At 35.8% G+C, this 21,313-nt stretch overlaps 1 protein-coding gene across 2 annotated transcripts in view; it reads left to right on the top strand.

The window, feature by feature from the left end:
* The window catches only part of LOC145260483 (organic cation transporter protein-like), a 291,891-nt gene that overhangs the window by 177,168 nt on the left and 93,410 nt on the right, over positions 1 to 21,313 (top strand). For both annotated transcript variants that reach the window (XM_080118592.1, XM_080118593.1), the window contains exons 2-3: positions 14,983 to 15,191; positions 18,953 to 19,183. In XM_080118592.1, the coding sequence (XP_079974718.1) occupies positions 14,983 to 15,191; positions 18,953 to 19,183 (440 nt within the window). The remainder of the gene's footprint in view (positions 1 to 14,982; positions 15,192 to 18,952; positions 19,184 to 21,313) is intronic.

Raw genomic sequence — 21,313 nt, 5'->3', positions numbered from 1 at the left:
AAAAAGTATACAAACAAGATAGCTATGAATGGCTAGGCACATGGAAATAGAATTGCATCCAAAGTATAGCCCTATAGCTTTATACAACCGTAATGATGGCACGGAAGGAAGATTGGAGAAAAGCTATAGGGCTATACTTTGGATGCAATTCTATTTCCATGTGCCTAGCCATTCATAGCTATCTTGTTTGTATACTTTTTGGCATACCATCCCTATATCCTTTTGCATTTCCAATGCTTTTTTATTCTTGTATATACTAGCAAAAGTACCCGTCGTTGACTGAGTTCAAAAACAGCCTACAGAAAATGGACTCTGATTTATGAAAGTATGATAGGTTATGAAAAGGAAGGGTTGTAAAGAGATAACTTCGAATTTGGGAGTATCAAAAACAAAGCAAAATATGATGAAAGTAAAAATAAAGTTGATAAACCCCATAATTTATTATACCATACCTGTTCTCACTGAAACACTTATTACAATATTCTGTGGATCTATATTAAAATAACCTTGTTAAACTTTGTGACATATTTCCATTCTATGGAGGTCAGGTGCGAACGAACACCCCATAATTTTATTATACCATATTTCTTCAAACTGAAACATAATTATCAAAGTATACTTACGCAGATAGATATGAAAAGTCTTTATTAAAGTTTGTGCCTATTTCCATTCTATGGAAGCCAGGCGCGAATGCAGACCCCACAATTTTATTATACCATCCCTATTTAAGTTAAAACATACTTATCAAAGTATTCTTATGTTCATCTATATCAAAAACACTTATAAACATTTTTTTTTAAATTTTTTATTTCCATACTTTGTGGACCAGGCGCGAACGCAGACCCCACAATTTTAATGAACCACTGTTCTACCAGATCAAACATACCCATTCTTGTGTCTCGATACATCTTCTATCATTATATGTAATCAGTTTTTTAAAATAGTCAACCATATAGGAGCCTATTCGTGACCACACACACACACACACACACACACACACACACACACACACACATTCAGCTTTATAATGTAGATATTTACCTTTTACTTTGTTTCAGTAACTTATTATAAGTATTTTCAAATATATTTATATTGTAATCTTGAACAGACGATTATATTAAAAAAAATAATAATACTGTATACTTACAAGAGTGCGTATTTACAGGAGTACAGAATAGTATGTTATAGAAAGACTTCTCCGAGACTGTCTAGATGCTAATTAGATACAAGAACACATTTAGTCAAGAATAAGGTGGATAACCATCACGCCATAACAATTTATCAATATGCGCAGAATATATACACCTATTTCGAGATTTAAAAAAAAATTCGTTATTCCGATCTTTATCATTCTCTAAGTAAAAGTTACGTACGTACGCGCGCACGCACACGCACACACATACACACATACACACACACACATACACACATATATCCAGGGTGACCAAAAAAAAACAAAAACTAAATAAAGGCCATCTAGAACATATGCTGTAGAACGGAGAAAAAAAGGCCAAAGACCCTAGTGTTTTGATGTGATGTTTTGAATATAATAAACTAGCTATGAACAAAGTTTCATTTCATTTGGACAAAACACCAAGGAACAGGGACTAATTAGAGTTGGTGCCCGTTTTTTTTAGGTCATCCTGTATATATAATAAACGTTGTTAAAGACAACAGACAGCTTCCGTTTGATTATACCTTCTTTTTTTTCAATTTTTCTAATAAACTAGCAGGCCGTCTGGAGTGGCCCGGTAGTAAAAATACTCATAAATATTATATTTTAATTCATACAGAAACGGAGACATATGCATGCGAGTATTATCTTTTTTTTTTCTAAACAGTTCACTTGTTGTAGGTAAAAAATACTCGAGTTGAGATCAAAACCAAAACCTAAAGATAGTGAGTCAAGTACGATAACCATTATGCCAGCTTAACATGATCTTTAAAAAGTATTTCGAAATCTACTTATTTTTAGCACAAGTAATCTGTCGACAAGCATAAAAATCCGACGATCCCCCCCCCTCCCAACGTACAAATTTTTTAATTTTGACCCTTTAGCAGCTCTTTTTCCGGGTGAAAACCAATAAAAAGTTTTCCACATGTCTGAATAATAGATATACCAAATTTCAAGTCTGTAGATAAAAAAATCGTTGAGTATCCTCAGACACACACACACACACACACACACACAAACACACACAAACACACACACACACACCTTTATAAATATATAGACTATTCAACAGAAACACAATCGAATGTTCTTTCTTTCTCTTATGATACGTACGCTAGGATAACGTATAATAGTATTTAATACAGAGAAAATTTAATAAAACTTATAATAATAATTATTACACAAAATTATGAACAGTCATCCCAAACCCTGAATGTAATTGTATGAACAGAAATTCTTGCCCATTAGAAAATTATTGCATACATGCAAATGTTATTTACAAATGTATAGTGGAACAAAATATTGGGGAAATTCAAAATATATAAATAAAATTTTTCAAATATTCGAATCAAATTTCGGTAATACATATTCAACAAGTCCTCTGTATATGCTATACGTGTATAAATACTAGTGTTTGGACAATTAATCGGAATCGGGAACCGGAAAAATCATAACTTTGGGGACGGATATCGGAATCGGTATTGGAATCGGAAAAATTTTGGCCTCTTTTCGGATGTCGCAAAACGATTCTTTTACTTGTGTTTTTTTGTTTGATTTTGTTTAAAGCAAAATCTTTCATTGTAGGTAGTCATAATAAAATAAATATTGATTGATTTTAAACTACCAATAGAAGTAGAATCTATAGATCACCTTACACAAGTGTATTTTTTACGTTTGAGAAAATATTTGCACATTTAACATGGTTTTTTTTTTTTACCGTAATCGGGGTAAAATATCAATTTTATAGTTAAATATTAAGAGATTTATGAAGAATCGGAATCGTTAATTGTAACAGAATTGGGAATTTAGCACGGAATCAGTAATTGTATTGCAATCGGGAAAATATTATAATCGTCCCATCACTAATAAATACTAATAATCGTTATGCGTAACTATTATGGGACCGTTTATATGGACTCTTTAGTACGCATAATCACGTTGACACATCAGTTTCCACTGGATTGCCGAAGTTAAGCAACTTTGAACCTGGTCAGTACTAAATGGGTGACCATTTGGGCCCTTCATTTGGGACTGTATGTTCTCTCCGCTTATCTCGGCATTGTTTCTAGCCGTCCTGGACTTCTTGTTACTAGACTCAAACAGTGCTGATTCCGAAGAGGTGTGGTGGTGATTGTGCAACCCTTGCCTCACAACCACACGCGCAGCTGCCCCTACAGGGAGTATCGAATGGACTCTTCCAAATACTATATTAATCGCGAGCCAAGTACTCTTTAGAGAATAGGAATGGGATTCTCTACCAAGACCCGACTGACAAGCAAGTCTCATTTACGTCACCACTTTCCTCTGTAACTTTAGGGTTTTTTTTCAATATATCTTTAAAACCTACACTATATTCAATGTTCCGAGATGTCCTTTCGTGGTTCCAAACCCGGATCCACATCAGTAACATTTTTACAATTCATTCACTTATTTTATGTAGTCGATTAAAAAGAAAAAAATACATTGAATAAATATAAGTTTTAAAATTTCCTCAGTATCACGTTGTTTTTTCTTGTAAAACCGAATTTTTAACACACGCTTATCAAGGCCTACAGGCCAATCGAGGATAATGATTACCGAATTTTGCATGAAGCATCGATGGTTGAAACTGGTAGAGAAATTGACTATTTAAAAGGGGCGACTCAAGGGGAATTTGTTTACATTGGACTTGTAAACGCCAATGTCAACCGGGAAGCAGCCCTGTTGTACTGTGTTCCACATATGGGCAATTTAAATTATATGTATGCTTTCATGGAATTATTTCACCAAAAAAAAAAAATTTTTTTTTTCTTATAGAAAATTAAGAAAAAAGATAAAAGGGGGCGAGGAGCATAAGCGGAACAAAAGTGAAAGTAAAAAGATGCCCGGACAACGCCGGTTAGGATGCAGAGAATTATATTAAATGCGGAAATTTTTCTAATTCGTTGTAATTAAAAAAAAAAAAAGTGAACACTTATGTTTGTTTAGAAATGGTGATGTTTTACTGAGGGACACGTAGATTGGTACGATGAAGGTTTCTGCCTTCCATTTTTACAGCTCCAACCCCTGGTACTACCTACCCCTCACGTAGCCCTAAATTCATATTCACAAAACTTATCTTTCTACCACAGCTGCAAATAAATTTCATTTCTTTCGTGTATATCTTACACCAGATGGAATTTCGAACAGTTTCCTTCCGGGAACTCCTTAATCCGTGGAACACCATGCTATAGGACTGCTTTCCTACAGACTGCAGCGTGATCGTTTTCAAGCCCAATCTAAGCGTATACTTAATGCATAATTAAATTTATTCCGTTCGTTCACCGTTTTTTTTTTCAATCATCTCATAGCATCTACATCATCTAGAGGACACAATACTATAGTACTGGCTCCTTACTCACTACAACATGATCGTCTACAAGTTCAATGGGAACAAATACTTATCTATTAAATAACCAAATTCTGCCAATACTACCCATCGTTTCCAATCCTCTCATAATATTGCACATTATCATCCTGTCAACAATCTCATAGCACTAATCCTTGAGTTTCTTTTAACCTTGATAAGTGATGAATAATTAGAATATAAAAAAACAAGCACTAACAGTGTGAATGCTCTATACGTCAATACAATTAAGATTTTTAATTACGTAGTTTCGTGATTGTTTTTGTTTATCTGTTTGCGGACGTTTCGTGCTTATTTTGCCTGTAGACAACATGCGTCACTGTTTTGGGCTCATCTCATACCGACTAAATATTCAAAACGTGTTTGGAATAACAGAACTCAATTGTTTTCGCTCAATGTTTCTGGTTTTATCTAACGCAAATCACACCTCACGGTAATCTGAGTTGTCAGGATAAAAAAAATATTACGTAGTTTAACAAGAACAGGAATTATTAAAATTTGCCAATTCAAGCCATAAATTAATAAGGTTATTTTATTTATTTGTTTTTTTTTGTTGTTGTTGTTTTGTTATTTTTTGCTGTTTTTTTTCACTAACGAGTCGCTATATATCAAGGCTAAAAGCCACTCGAGTATAAAGCTTAATAAAATGACTGCTGTGAAAATCTCCGCATATCACACGTTGAAAACAACAGCCGATACAGAAAACAGCAATTCTTCCCCCATTGTCAGAAACATATTTCACAGAACGTAAGGATTAAAAAGCAAAACAGGGTAAGCAAGAATTACGAAGCTGAAGAAGCTAAAGCTAAGGTCAACTTTCTACACTCCATTTTTACAAATGAGGTGGGACGGTTCTAGGTTCAATCCTTGGCTTGGGAGAGGTGCTAGTCTGGAGGCACTGATGAGTTGTAATACAACAAAACAAGACTGTATGTCGATGACTACAATTATATTTTAAGCCCCCCTATTTGGGTAGAGCACTGTTGTAAATAATATCACCCGCTACTTAACTGGCTGAAAAATGCGAAGCTCGTTGTTTGTTTGTTTGTTTACGAACAGGCGATTTGAGCACTGTAAAAGTGGTGGCGGGTGTCTATTTAAATAGACATTCCGACGAGTTATTTACGGACGTCGATTCCACGGTCGAGTGGGAGAACTGCCGACTGTCAACACGACGGTTCTAGGTTCAATCCTTGGCTTGGGAGAGATGCTAGTCTAGCGGCACTGATGAGTTGTAATACATGATGACTACAAATATATTTTAAGCCCCCCCCCCTTTGGGTAGAGCACTGTCGTAAATAATATCACCCGCTACTTAATTGGTTGAAAAATGCGAAGCTCGCTGTTTGTTTGTTTACAAACAGTCGGTTTGAGCACTGTAAAAGTGGTGGACGGATGTTTGTTTAAATAGACACTCGGACAGGTTATTTGCGAGCATCGCTTCTGTGGTGGAATGGGAGAACTGCCGACTGTCAACACAACGGTTTTAGGTTCAATCCTTGCCTTGGGAGAGGTGCTAGTCTAGCGGCACTGATGAGTTGTGATACAACAAAACAGGACTGTATGTGGATGACTACAAATATATATATATATATATATATATATATATATATATATATATATTAGTTATGGGACGATTCCAATATTTTGATTCTTTATAAATCTGTTAATATTTAACTACTATCAGAATCCGTTGACAGGCGTTGCCCGGTTGAGGCACCCCATTCCCTCGTAAAAAATTAAAGTACAGTTGTTGCTGTTGGTGTTGTTGGTCAATCACAAGCCTTATGTTAAGAATGGTTTTCGGAATAGACACTCCTAACTTCCCAATGTTAAGAACAGTTTTCGGAATAGACATCCCCAACCATTAAAAAGTACTTGTCTCTGCCAAATTTAAATTAGATTTCAACGTAGTCAAAACCTGTAAAAGTCGTCATGTTAAAAAAATTGTGAAGGTGGAGCTAATGTACAAATTTATCCACACAAAAACCCCAAAGTTATTTTCTTCTATATAGAGCGACGCTAATCGGTTAATATGTTTTATTCTTTTTCAGCACAATTGTAATCTGTACAAAGCGACGACAATCGGTTAATATGTTTAATTTTGTTAGTTTTTTTTTCAGCACGATTGTAATATGAAGAGAGTGACGGATAACTGGTTAATATGTTTAACTTAGTTTTTTCAGCACGATTTTCTTCTTTAGCGAGCGATGCCATATTGTATAATTTCTGGAGCGTTCGTTTATTTATTGTAGAAGTGGATTCTAGAATATGCGAATAGTCAGATATCAGTCAATAAAAATGAGCGGAATTTGAGAAGGTCGAATGTATTATTTTTTAATGCGGAAATAGAAAGATTATGTTATGTGTGTATGTATGTAATAACCAGTTAATTGCGGTGATAGCACAATATTGTAGGAAAATATAGAATTTGACCCGGTTTCAACATGTAGCGGTAGGAGCACTAAATATTGAGAGAGAAAAATAGGAACTTCTTCCTCTGTAGATGTGGCGATAGTGATGATGTTGTTCATCAGATGTAATGTAGAATTTTATTGTCACTAGTGAATGTGGCAGAAATAGTGGTCGTAAGCTACATAAGATACTGGCTGTCAGAATAGATGTATTGAATTTGTATGTGGCATCTGTTGTTGCAAACCTACTGTACTTTGGTCCAGAGGCGAAAACACATGATAAATGTGCAGATATTTTCTCACGCATAAAAATGCTCTTGTGTGTGGAGAAGGAGGCGATCTATAAATTTTAGTTTTACTTCAAATTTAAAATCAATAAATATATTAATTACAACCAGCAGTGGATGATTTTGCTTTCAACAAAATCAAATAAAACTGCAGTTAAAAGAATCGTTCTGAGTATCGGAAAATATGGACAAATTTTTCTCATTCCGATACCCCCAAAAGATTCGATTTTTCCGGTTCCAATTAATCGTTTAAACACTAATCTATATATTAATACGATAGCGTGTGTGTTCTTTTGTGTGCCACACTTATATCCGGATCGTTTAATTGTTATGTTCTTCAATTTCTTGTCATAAATAAGTTTGCCAAGAATTCTTCATAAGTTTTGGTTTCGGTTTCGACTATAGCCGATGGCACTTAAAGCATCTACATTTTTAATAAATAATTTTATCAAGAATTCTTCATAGGTTTTGATTTCGGTTTCGATTATGGCCGAAGGAAATCAAGTTATATATATATACATATATTTTTTTCATAAGTTTTTATTTCGGTTTCGATTCAAGCTAATGCACCCAAGTCATATGAATATATTTTTTTATTTTGGAAATCGCAACTTTTTAACATATAATAATCGATAGAACATTAACTCTATAATCATATATACGAAATCTGCAAGAATTAAAATATTATATTTTAGCGTACTTTACGACCAAGCTTTACCGGGCATTCCTGCTAGCTTTGATAAATTCTTTCGCAGTTTTAACAAAAAAATTACAATAATACCAGAGTGGCTTCATTTACACTGAACACCTACAGAATGAAACATCAATTTATTACATACGAATGAGCCCCTTGTGGAATTTCCACGGGCCCCGCTAGCATATAATGATTAATCTTCAAACAATAATATATAATAAAAAAAGAAGAAATGTGAGGAAATTTTTTGAGTGCAAGATTTTTAGTTCATTAATTAATAATTTTAATTTGAATCCAAAGATTGGACGCTTATTTTCATTTAGATGACGACATACCAAAAATAAGCGATCTTTCATTGACTGCTGATAATCAATTACGATCATATTATCCCTACTTATATATAAAAGACACTTTGTGTATGCGTTTATGTCAATGCGTGTGTGTGAGTTCGTTCCCTATAGACTCCGAAATAGCTGGTCCGATTTTTTTTTAATTTCACGCAAATTTACTTCATGTGTATGGGAATGTTCTTAGATAGACTTTGTATCGTAATGTCTCCGATAATTATCAAAAATCGATAATCTATAAAAGATCATTAAAGAAGGAACCGTCCGATTTTGACCAAAGTTAACACCCTTATACAACCTATCACCGCAATTGCATTTGAGAAGTTTTACCACAGCACAAGCAAAAGATCCCGACGCATAATACCAACAGTAAGTTCTTTGATAAGACAGGGGCGCGTTCGAAATAAATGTTTCTGTTTAGAGCACGATTGAACCATGATACTTGACTTTTGCATTTTAAACTTTAATTCAAGCCGTTATATATATAAAAACAATTTTATATAATCAACAGTAGGTTCTTTACAGTGCAATATACGAAACTACAATGTATTGTGGACTAAGTCACTCCATGGAAACATGTGCATCGGTGCACCACTGTGTGTTCCCGTCTAGAGCAGGCAATCAATCGATTTGATTGAAAAATGGTCGATTTCACCGATTTGGAAATGTGGAACTTTCGTTGATTCTCATTCAACCCCGAGCAACGTTGGGTTTACCTGCTAGTGTGTTATAAATTAAGATGGCTGCTCCAGAATACAGCATTTTTTCTCTCTTTATCAGAAACGTCGTTGATGGAATGTGAATACTACAGGAAAAAATAGAGTAAACATTAGTTACGAGTTTGAAGAACGTAAATCCAAGGTTCATTTGACTGAAATGAAACCCTGACACGTTCTACAACTTCCATTCAAAGCCAACTCTGAAGTTGTCAAGATTTTTGTTTCGTTTTGACAAACAATGGACATCTCTTGTACGTGCGACTGCGCATGCAAGTGTGAAGCAAGGATTGCGCACTCTCCAACAACATTCCTCCTGTATATGACCTGCTTAACTCCAGTAGAAAGGAGACGTCTAGGCCGACTGGAACTAATACTAAGGTAGCGGAAAGGTAATACAACAACTGGCATTTCAAAATGGTCACCCATGTTAGTACTGAACAGACTCAATGTTGCTTTACTTTGTTGATTTAACGGGAATCCGTGTCGCAACATGATTATGCCCTATAATGTAAGTTGGAAATAATAGAAACTTGTCACATTTTTATGAACAATATTTAACAAACCATTCTGTTTGCACATACGCTTTACACACAAACGCGTGCTTTTGCCAGTGAACGATTAAGAAAACCACTCTCTATAAAAAACAGTAGATGCACGTATGTGTGTCTTTGTTTGTAAATATTTAACTGATAAACTTTTAAACTATTAGTCGCATAACACTGAAATAAACAGGAAATAGTAATCATTCACCAAAGAGTAAAAATCTTTGTTTGGATGGATGAATAACGCGTAAAAAAATATGTCGGCAAAGAAGAAATGCAAAACGTTCACTTCAACTTGCCGACACATTTCTATTACTTTTGCACATACGCAAATTCAATCATAGCTAAAAGTGGTTTAATTTTTTATCTTTCCCGTGTATCTGTCAAGTTAGTCTAAATGGAGGTAAGGCGATTAGATCGCTAAATTAGGGTAAGTACTCTATATATACAATATTCAATAGAGAATTGGCTCTCTAATCTATTATATAAATCTTACCTGTCTGTTTGTATGTATGTATGTATGTATGTATGTATGTATTTAACCTTGACAGAAACCTCCAGAGGAGCTTAGGCCCTGTAAGTTGTGGCATATATGACACACCGGCGGGTGGAATATGTTCTGGTGCCCAGCAATCTAAATCCCAGTCATGGATCAAATGACATGGTGGGTAGAGAGGGCTCCATAAGCCGTGGTGAAGGCAACCTCTCTAGGAGAAGAAACCCCCTGACATAAAACCTGCGGCGACTACTGCATCCAATGATGTTGACTTGCTCTTCTTTTTGGTTAAATGTGGCAGTTGTTCAGAAAGTGGGATTGTCTCGGTGCAAAGTCTTTCCTCACTATAAAAAAGCACAGGCATTACTTGATATGTAATGGAATACACAGTTTAAAATCAGTGTGTATCTCGAAAACGAAAAGGCTGGCTGTAGCCTGAAACGGCAAACGGACACACAATGAAGACTGATGCGGATATGGGCGTCAATGGCAATAAAGACCCTGGAACTTCCAGGGTTTGGGTCGGCAATTGTTCAGGGCATCACAGCCTGGACCGGTCGTCAGATGTGCAGGACTGTAGAAGGTTCATAGAAGTGACCGTCCGGCACATGCTGCTGGTTGCACTCATGTCTGCCGCATTTGAGCCAGAGATGTATTAAGTAATGGCAATACTCGAGAACGAGTTTGCTGCCATCATGTATGTATGCATGTATGTATGTCAGGTCATGTTATATGCTACTGGTACCATGTAACCCAGTACTACCTGCCTAATGGTCGGGTCACCGGCGACTAAACTGGTTCCCCCACCAGACTTGTTTGGTGAGGAGGGTGGCTAGTCTCTTTGAAGGATTAAAAAAAAGACCTTTCAAAGGGCGAATGAACCCTTTTTCGGGGTCAACGGCCAACTAGCACCGTGTGTGTTTGTGTGTATTATGTGTGTGTTGGGGTGGAGAGGGCTCCCGTAAGCCGTGGTGAAGGCAACATTTCTAGAAGAAGCAAATCTCTGATTTAAAAAGCCATAAAGCGGGAGACCAGTACCCGCATTAAGCTGGTCTGCAGTTTAACTTGTTGCTGGCTATCTTGCTCTTACTTGTTGCTGGATCTCAACATTTTGAACCGAGAGAGAGACATAGCTGTTGTACAAAGCTAAGACTCTGTAACATCATCTGTGTACAGATACTCCCTCAGGCATTTGTCTATTAAAATGGTCCTGTGGCGATGGACGTTATTTTTGGGCTCATTGACTTTAAGTGTCTGAGAGAGTGGCACTCGTCTGACAAGACGTTTCAATCATCATGTATGTATGTATGTATGTATGTATGTATGTATGCCTAAAACTTCCGACAGAGGCGACAGATTTTCACGAGATCAGTATCGACCTTTCGGACGACAAATATTGAAAAATTGGCTAACAACTGTAATTCCTTCACCCTCAACTGGGCACTTTATACGAGGAGTGGTCGCTTTTTTCGCCGATATTTTCGAAAGTTATCCCCTCTTTTCGATTGACTAGCTTTAATTTAAACTTTCGCCACTTCCGATTTGGCGATGGACGCAACGGCAACGACGTTACGTTTTTTTATTTTTCAAGTTCTTTTTCTTCTTTGCGGTGCGGGTTCGAGCCTGCCCCTCTATTACCACTTTTTTTTTTTTTTGCCCAACACACCTACAAACACCCGGGCAACGCCAGGAACCCAGACTAGTAATAAATAAGATATCTGCATGCACATATTTAAGCGTATTTTACGATTCGATAAGGCGCCACCACCCACTATCAAATAATAAAAGTCTTTTTACATAGTATGCGGTCGTCGCTTTTTCATGTATGCCGTTCCTTGTATGTTTGCGTAGTTTAGTGGCTGTTGATAGGCTGTTTAATTCAGGTGAATAAAACTCATGAATGAAAACACAATAGTTTTTAAAGGTTTTATTGGGGAAAGCAGTTTGTTTACAAGGCGGTGGGGGAGCTGAAAGAGAGGCTAATATTAATTCCTTCTTGTTCTTTCACTTGGGGATTGAGAAATAGCAGATATTTCGTTGACGTTCGTTCAGATTCTTTCTGCATCTTCAAACGTACGTCGCCTTTGTCGCTTTCCGGTTCCGACTGGGCAAAAATTCTATTCTGTTTCCCGAACATGTGATCTAATTTCTCTGTAATATCAGTCGACACCTGACTTCTACTAAGTTTTATCTAGGAAGCTAAACTTTGACCTCCTTCGCTTGTTGCACTATGCCTATTTCTGTTTGCCGGCAGGTTATCCTAACATGTACTTAATGTAACCCTCACCGGAATTCATACTAGTTAACATAATCTCTAGTTATTGGCGTAGGACCCAATTTTATAACAAACTAAATAAGGGTAAGCAAGAGTTATGAAGTTCTTCTCAGTATGATATTGACAGACCTTGTTTTTAGTATTGTTCGGTGTCCACGTATTGATGTAATTGAACTAACCAAGTGTTTGCCCAATAGGCGTGCCAGTTTAATCGTCGAGAGACCGACAGTTGAATTATGATGAGTATTATGAGATGGTTGAAAATAATGAATTTAATTTGATGACTTATGAGGACGTTCGTGGGAATTCCGTGTGATGTGAGGCACACAAAGCAAGAGAGGAGATTTTTTTTTTTTTTTTTTTTTGCAGTAGCGGTAGAAATATGAGTTCTTGCTGCGAACTTTTACAAGGAAAAATAGTGCCAGGAAGTCTGGTTAACTTACTAAAATTAGTCACGTGAACATTCTAAAAGGATTATAGAATAATTTCATATCAATCTGTAGTGATATGGCTTTCAGATAACACATACGAAAAATCTCCCTTCTTCCGGTGGAAAAGATCTAGATAATGTCTATACCGGTAAACTCCTCCTGTTTGTCCATGGTTCCATTCAAGCCACATCCCTCTCAATATTTTTAGTATATCCTCATTAGACAGAAATATAAATGTGTTAATGTCCAGCAGGATCCGTGTTCCGGTATTGTCCGTAAAAATTGATTAACCCAAGAAATTACTACTTCCACTACTGAATATATTTTATTCCTATTTTATTTTACTAATTGTATATTTAAAGTTTCAAAAGATAATGTCAGACGCTCCAACTGTATGCACAATTATTGTAGGAATTTCAACGTAAAGTCTAACCTTGCTTCAACCTTGAATGCATATTTAATTTATGTTTCTTTGTTTCATCTCGATATTCTTTGACATCCAATGTTGCTTTATTTTATGCTATTTGAATATTTAATATTCGACATTATAATCTGTCGCATTACCTCGAGAGACATAGCATATTGAATTTACTAGCTCTATATCTACATTATGTGTGGAGATTATTTACGTACTCTGACAAGACAATGACAGTAGGATGCCATTTGTTCAAATCGTACACGCATAAGGTTTATTAGTAAATTTGGCTTACGTAAGTCTTGAAAATCTCGAATGAAAGTAAGTTATTATTAGCTTGGTGCAGAAATAATGTCGTTTTTGACTAGAAGTTGAGCGTCAAAAACGACATTATTTTTGCACCAACCTAATAAAAATAGGTTTTGTCCCGAATGAGTTTTCATTCATTCGTTTTGTATGAATCGGATGTTTTCCCGATACCTGTCTACTTATAATTCTTTCTAGAAAGACATCAGTTGCATGCAAGAGGGGCTACATGCATGGTGCTAATATCCCAAGTGAAAGTATTTTCGTGGAACGATCAGAATTCGAACTTTGCGTACCTAGGTTGTTATTTCGTATCCTTGATCTCTTAGTCACCTACACCTTTAGTGTGATTCAAATAATTTGGTTATACAAAAAATAAAATGAAAGATACTTCTACATTTCAGTTCAATTGTCATTTTCAATTCTCATTTATTTTTAATGTTCTCTTTTAAATAAATATTATGATTTTGGTAATTTATTACATATGTTTCATTTTATTTATCTTCAGTTACATTGTGTTAGATATTATTGAATTAATGAATGTCTTCACGTATATGGGGGCTTGTTCGGAAATTGTAACCTAAATTGTAACACTAAATGGGGGCTCGTACGGGAGTCGTAACCTAAATGGGGGCTCGTCCTAGAATCATAAAACATGGACGCATCTAAAACAAGGTGCGTCCATCCAATATGTCAGTTTCATGATGGAAACGCTATTTAAAAACGAATTGTGTCAGATTGACCTACCGATGTAACAAACTTCATATAGAAATACGTGAAAACCCATGAAAGTTAATGTGCTATTTGGTAATTAAAAATGTTTTATATGGCAGCTATTGGTGACAGTGACAGTGCAGATTCTCGTTCTTTACTATTCTTTACCGATTCTTATATCTGGAGATAAATTTATGTTCATGTCGAATATACAGATTTTTTTTATCATTACTGCATATACATTAACTTAGAGAATATTCTGCTGCCTTCCAAGTTTTTCTGTTTGAATATATGGTTTATAATAGATCTATTTTTATTATGTTTTCCTCAAAATATATATATATACACGATGGTCGTTTCAGAAGTAAAGACTACTATTCCAAAAGTTTAAGAGTTACGAAGACGGGAGTAATACAATTAAAACGAGGGACCTCTTGTGCTCCATTATTTATTTTTCTACATAGTCACCATCATTCTCAAAGCACTTTTGCCAGGAATTCACTGACGTATCTCCGCTTCTGACGCACGTCCGTGACAGGATTTGCTTTTTCGGAGTCTCATACCGTCAATATCTGCAACAGATAAATGAAACTTTAAGAATGTCAATGCATTCTTTCAGTTATCGTAACAACGCAATTTGTAATCCCTTCTGACCCATTTGCGCGGATTTAAAAAAAAAAAAAAATAAGAGGTATTACTTTATGAACACCCTTCGTATATACATGTATATCGTAATATCTTTCTTATTAAATTTAATTTTTTTTTTCTTATTTCTCCTTTCAGGATATCCTCCAAAGAACACATGTCGAAACATGACCGATTCACAGTTCTTAAAATACACAAATGGCGACGATGGAGTGATTCCCGTTTACGACTCCTGCAATATTCGGCTATACAATAACACGTTAAATGGTTCGTCGCTTTTGCAGACGATTACGTGCATAAATGGTTATGATTACGACGCGCCCTTGGACACATCTATCATAACAGAGGTAGGAAATCATTTACGTAAGTTTTTGATAGTTTATAAGAAATTTGCCTTCGAAACTATGTTCTTCGAAAAGAAACGACTGAAAACGCAATATGCGCACCGGCATTTCATATACATACTGTCTATGTTTTAAATCAACGGTTTGTAGAGAAGAGGCAAGATGAAATAACTTCTATTTTGAAACATGTGCTTGACTATGCTGCTGAAGAGCCTGAAATGAACCAAGGATCTATAGCTGTGTATGATCAAGTAATTCAGTTAACTAACAACAGTGATGCCGTTCGCTCGTAATATCCATAGTAGCTACAGCAATAGTCCGTGTTTCTTTTTTTCACTGACAACACAAGACGATCGCTCTAGGCATTAACAGTACCTATTTACTATGCCTCCTCACGGGACAGAGTTAGACACCAGGGTCGTTTTTTAACGTGGAGACAAGGTATAAAAATAAAAAAAATTGTCTCAGTCGTGAAGGACTGATCCTTCACCGAAAGAGAACAAGAAATGGAAGCGCCGCATCTGAAGAACAGATACTACACTTTGATCTTGACCAAAAGGCCAAACAGTAGCAGCAAGTTTTATTTCATGTCTTCACCGGCAATATAAGAGATAAAAAACATATGTCAAAAACACACGCAAAAAAAAACATGGCGTCCAAAACAAAACTGACTCTCGAGCAAAAAGTCTGTCTCCATCTATTTAGTGATTTTTCATCATCACATTCACCTCCTAATCACATGATTTTAGGTTAGCTGCTTCCTTACAGCAGGCACATGCTAGTCGTGACTCGTTATATCTCAGCCCCTTTGCATCATCATCACAATTGAATTCAAATTCAACTTGGAAACAAAAGCAGAACAAAACAAGATACGATTTGCAGATAGCATTAGATAACAAACTGTCTCAAAATTCCAGAAGTGGACGATGGAAATTCAGTTACCAGATGGCATATACACAAGTATGATAACAATGCTTCATGCCCATTTTAGTTACATGCAAGGGAAACGTACACATTAATGATTACACCAAATATAGCGTGCGTGGTCCTCCTCTGGTGCTGCATGTGAGATGACGTCACAAAAAATGCTGAAGAAATGATGAATGTGAGAAGTGTGAAGGGCCAACGTTGCATTCACATTTTCGCCAAGTTTCAGAAAAATCTAATGGATGGGGTAAAAAGTTATGGGGTAAAAGTGTCATATTTTGCAATTTTGGGGAATTTGTGACCCCCTTTGCAGCTCTTGGGAACCCCGAATCCAAGTGAAAATGGACAAATGGTGCAGTTTCATGCCTTAAGACATGTATATTTGAATTCAATACCACGAAAAACCACTATATAGCCATACATATCAAGTTTATGAGTAATATGAAAAAGAGCTCCAAAAAGGCATGTTTTGTAGCCCTAGAAGTCCAAGAGGGATGCGAACTAGAATTTTTCCAGGGTCACACATACTGAATTTATATTAAGAATAATAACCTCCACATTTTGGCCAAGTTTCAGGAAAATCTAATGGTTGGATCAAACGGTATGGGGCAAAAAGTGTCATCTTTGGCAATTTGGGGCATTTTTAACCTCTTTTGAGCGCCTGGATACGCCGAATCCCAGTGTAAATTAATAACCATGCAGTTTCAGTCCTTAACACATGTATATTTGAGTTTATCACCGTGAAAAACCACTATATAGTAAGGCATATCAATTTTGTTTTTGAGAAATATGAAAAAGAGCCACAAGAAGAGGCGTTTTTAGCACTAAAAGTCCCCTGGACGTGAACCAGAATTTTGCCAGGGTCACCCATACTGGATTTATAATATGAACAATGGGTTCCACATTTTGGCCAAGTTTCAGAAAAATCTAATAGATGGATCAAAAGTTATGCGACAAAACATGTCATTTTGGGCCTTTTGGGAGCATTTTTGACCTCTTTTGAGCCCCTGGGGACGCAACGGGAATTTTCAAAAACAAAAACAAAATTATTGTGCACAATTTGTGGCAAAATTTCAGGAAAAACTAATGGACGGTTATCTGGCAATTGTCCGGCCTAACGGACGCACGGATGCCACTGAAAACATAAGTCCCTCTCCGATAAATCGGGGGACCAACAATACAAATGCAAGATTAGAATCGAAAACACGCAGCCTAAAGAAACATATTTTTTGTAAGATTTTCCGTAGAAATTTCTATTTTTTATGTACTGGATTAAAAATTCATATTTTTAATATTAATTTTGTTTGTTCATTTATTTGTATTACAATACATCACAATATCAATGATAGCATAGCAAAACTACATTTTTATACTATTTAGATTTTACTGATTTAATCTCCAACCTTCTTCGGGGAATATCTTGTCAAACTCTACAATCTTTTGTCGAACTCGGGAATCTGCACAGAATTTGGAGCGGAACTCTTTATTTAATCCACGGGGCTCGTGACGCAGTGGATAGAGTTGCTGAGTCAATACGGTTGAAGGTGAGTATTGTCTGAAGGTAGCAGTTTCAATCCTACCCAAAGCAGACCAAAGGATTAGTTGGCCAAAACGTAGTGTGACAACAACAACTGGAAGACATTAATTACTGAGGATACAGTTACAAGGCTCAGCATTCCTATCCCCTCGCGGTTAATCATCCGAAAAAGGCCAGAGGATGAGTTGGCCGAAACGTGGTAAGGCAACAACTATGAAGATGAGGATAACAATCCGCTAATAAATAAATAGACAAATTACTCATCTCAAAGGATTCCAATACAAAATGATATGAAATGCATCCATTATTACTTATGTTTTTACGTGAATACAAAGTTAATTTAATTTGTTAGGTTGACAATAAAGTTCTTGCGGAATTTTAATTTGGATTTCAAATGATATTTTCAAATTTTACTTTATCTATCATGTTAAAGAGCGTTTTTCGCTCTATCTAATCGTTTAAATTACAGTAGAACCTCGAGATACGGCATTAAAAATTAGTAACAAAATACAGTACAGTACAGTATATAATACACATGTATATAATCAAATAACATTATAAATAACACCGTAAGGCGAAACAAATACCGCAACCAGGGGTCGGAAAAACATCGTATTATACATCGTAACCTGAAGAACCGTATCCTAAGGCAACCGTATCCTATGGTTCTATTGTATAATTGTTTTAAAACAATTATGCCTTCTTTTCAGAACGTTGAATATAAGATGGAAAAAAAGCAAATTCGCACAATTCTCTTATTTTAATTCAAGCTAGGCCGAAAAGCGGCTGAAACAGCTCGCGATATCAACGAAGCGTTTGGCCCAGGAACAACTACTGAACGCACAGCAAAATGGTGGTTTAAGAAATTTCGTGGCGGCGACGAGAGTCTTGAAAAAGATGGGCGTAGTGGTCAACAATCAGACGTTGACAACGATAAATTAAGAGCCTTAGTTGAAGCCAATCCACGTACAATTGTTCGAGAACTTACTTCTGAATTACACGTAACGTATAAGACGATTTCCAGTTGAGAAAGATTGGAAAGACAAAAATCTTGATAAATGGATGCCTATCGAATTGAACGACAGCCAAAAGAAACGCCGTCATGAAGTGCCATCTTCCTTTTTTTACGCAACAGGAACGACCCATTTGTAGTAAAAGGAACTTGACAAATTTTCCTGGGAAAATTTTTATTCGTGCAATTTGGATATTTTTGTTATTGAAATTCGATTATTGTATTAGTTCAGATCGAATAATTTCTGTGTATTCTAATGAATTAAATCGTTTTTTTTTTCTTTTGCAGTGGGATCTGGTGTGTTCCAAAGCTGGAATGGGAGAAATAACGCAATCCCTGTTTATTGCTGGTCAAGGCATTGGGGCTCTCGTATTTCCGTCATTCGCTGACCACTTTGGACGCAAACCGATTCATATCTTCAGTAATTTCATTATGATTATCTCGGCAGGAATTTCCGCAATGGCACCAAGTTATTGGATCTTTGCTCCGACCAGACTTTTGTGTGGAATCTGTCAACAGGTGATTTCCTTTTAGTTTTTATTTTTTGTTTGTTTTTGTTTTTTTTTAGTTTTCTTTCTTTCTTTCTTATCGCCTAGGGTGCGAATTAAAAAGAGCGGGTCCATTTAATCTAAGTGTTTACCGATTAAAATGGTATTTCAAACTTTCAAACGATTAAAATGGTATTTTAAACTCAGCTAACGTAACGCTACCGGAAGCGGTGACAAGGCAAATCAGTTCCTTCATTTTTTTTTTTATTGTTCTTCAGTATTTCTATAATGAACCGATTTATTGAAATAAAATATGAGAAAAGAACATTATTAAAAAGTATACAATATAAATTAACAAAATTATACGGATAAAAATAACACAGTCTTTATTAAATAGTTTTTTACTTAAAAAGATTTTTAAAAGCGTTTTCAATAAGCCTTTATGCCCTTTTCTCTTCCCCGCAATCTCTTTCCCACAGAAGAGACGTTGCGAGCCTGTCGTTGCTATATTGTTATTTTCATGGCAAGTGCTCGTCTGAGCTCCAATCTATGGTCCCCCCTCACCTAACTTTCACAAAAAAAAAAAAAAAACACTCGTCTAACCAAAATCACTATCAATAATTTCCCACACTTTATCTATGCCCGAACCTAAACGTAGATTCCATGAACTGCTCGCATGTGGAACTCTATTCCGTTTGCCTGCTTTCCAGCTGACTACAATCTGATTATCTTCAAGTCCAACGTAAACAAGTTCTTGATAACTGTCTTCCTAAATAATCCAATTTACAAAATTCCCACTACTTATGTTTTCTACGCTATAATCATTGACTAATGTATACCCACTAATTATCCTCAAGTGGCCTCCGGACCTTGATAAGAGGTGATTCCTATGTAAAAAAAGGGTGTTTTCAATAATTTTTTTAAAAAATAAAACTAATTTCAATAATTCTTAATCAAAATAAGATCGAAAAAAACTTTTCAATGATTATAAAATAAAAAAAGGAAGGTCGGTAAAACGTAATAAAAAAAAAAAGAGTACATGCACAGTGAAGATATAGGCGTCAAAGAACAAGGCGCAGGAACTGATTTGCCTTGTCACCGCTTCCGGTAGCGCTACGCCGAAAGTTAGGAAGTACATTAGTTGATTATAACCCAAACTTGATCATGACATGTGACAAACCGATGTAATACTATTACATACTTTATTCCTTGTAACTCCTCGACATGCATACTCTTTACTAACCAGAAAAGCAGCAAAATCCCATCCCTTCATTGCTGAGGTTATTGGATGCCGAAAAGCCTTCTAATCTAATAGTTTCTTCTTTCGGACTGCTAGACTTTGGAATTCTGTCCATGTTTCCTGCTTCTCTGACTATACTAATCCGTAGGTTTAAATGTAATGTGAACAGACGTCTCGCTGTTCAACTGCCCGCGGTCACTTGTTAGACACGATCCTAAATAGTAGCCTCTTACATTCCACGTTGCAATATGCCTATTTTAGAATGAAAAATGAGTACAAAAAATATGATAGTCTAACGAAATGCTATTCCAAACTTAAGCATACAATACCGAAAAATAGATCGACTGACACAATTTTACCTTCGCCTAGTTGTCGCTCTTTATAGATTATGGTGGTTCCCTTTTATCCTCGTCCATAATTTCCTTAATGAGCTCAATTTCTTTGGCTTCTTTTTCTGTATGTTCTGTCGCGTTTCAATATTTTAGTAATTGTTACTTTTACCTACGTATTTAAGCTACAGTAAGTTCTACTGGCATGTTGTCACTTTATTACATTTCTGTTTATTTCCATTAGTTTTAGTCTAGAGAACCATAACCTTTTAAGGATGTGTCTTGCTTGGTCTTCGAATTTTTGTTTCGTCAGAAGTTATTTTCCAAGAGTTAATCGTGTAATTCAATAAATCTTGCATTTTGCTTTTATGATAGCACAAGCAGTTCAGCTCGGCTTTGTTCGGGCTCTATGTACTGTTCATAACTTTATATATATATATATATATATATATATATATATATATATATATATATATATATATGTATATATATATATATATATATTAAAAAGTTTGACTCGTGTCTATGTAACCTACATCTAAAATTTCAAGTGTTTGGATCCAAAATTGACGGAGGAATTTGGTAGAGTCTG

Source organism: Euprymna scolopes, chromosome 36 (genome assembly GCF_053919585.1).
Source record: "Euprymna scolopes isolate OS-2025 chromosome 36, ASM5391958v1, whole genome shotgun sequence".
In the NCBI taxonomy this organism is placed as follows: domain Eukaryota; kingdom Metazoa; phylum Mollusca; class Cephalopoda; order Sepiida; family Sepiolidae; genus Euprymna; species Euprymna scolopes.
This window is presented reverse-complemented; position numbering and strand designations above follow the sequence as displayed.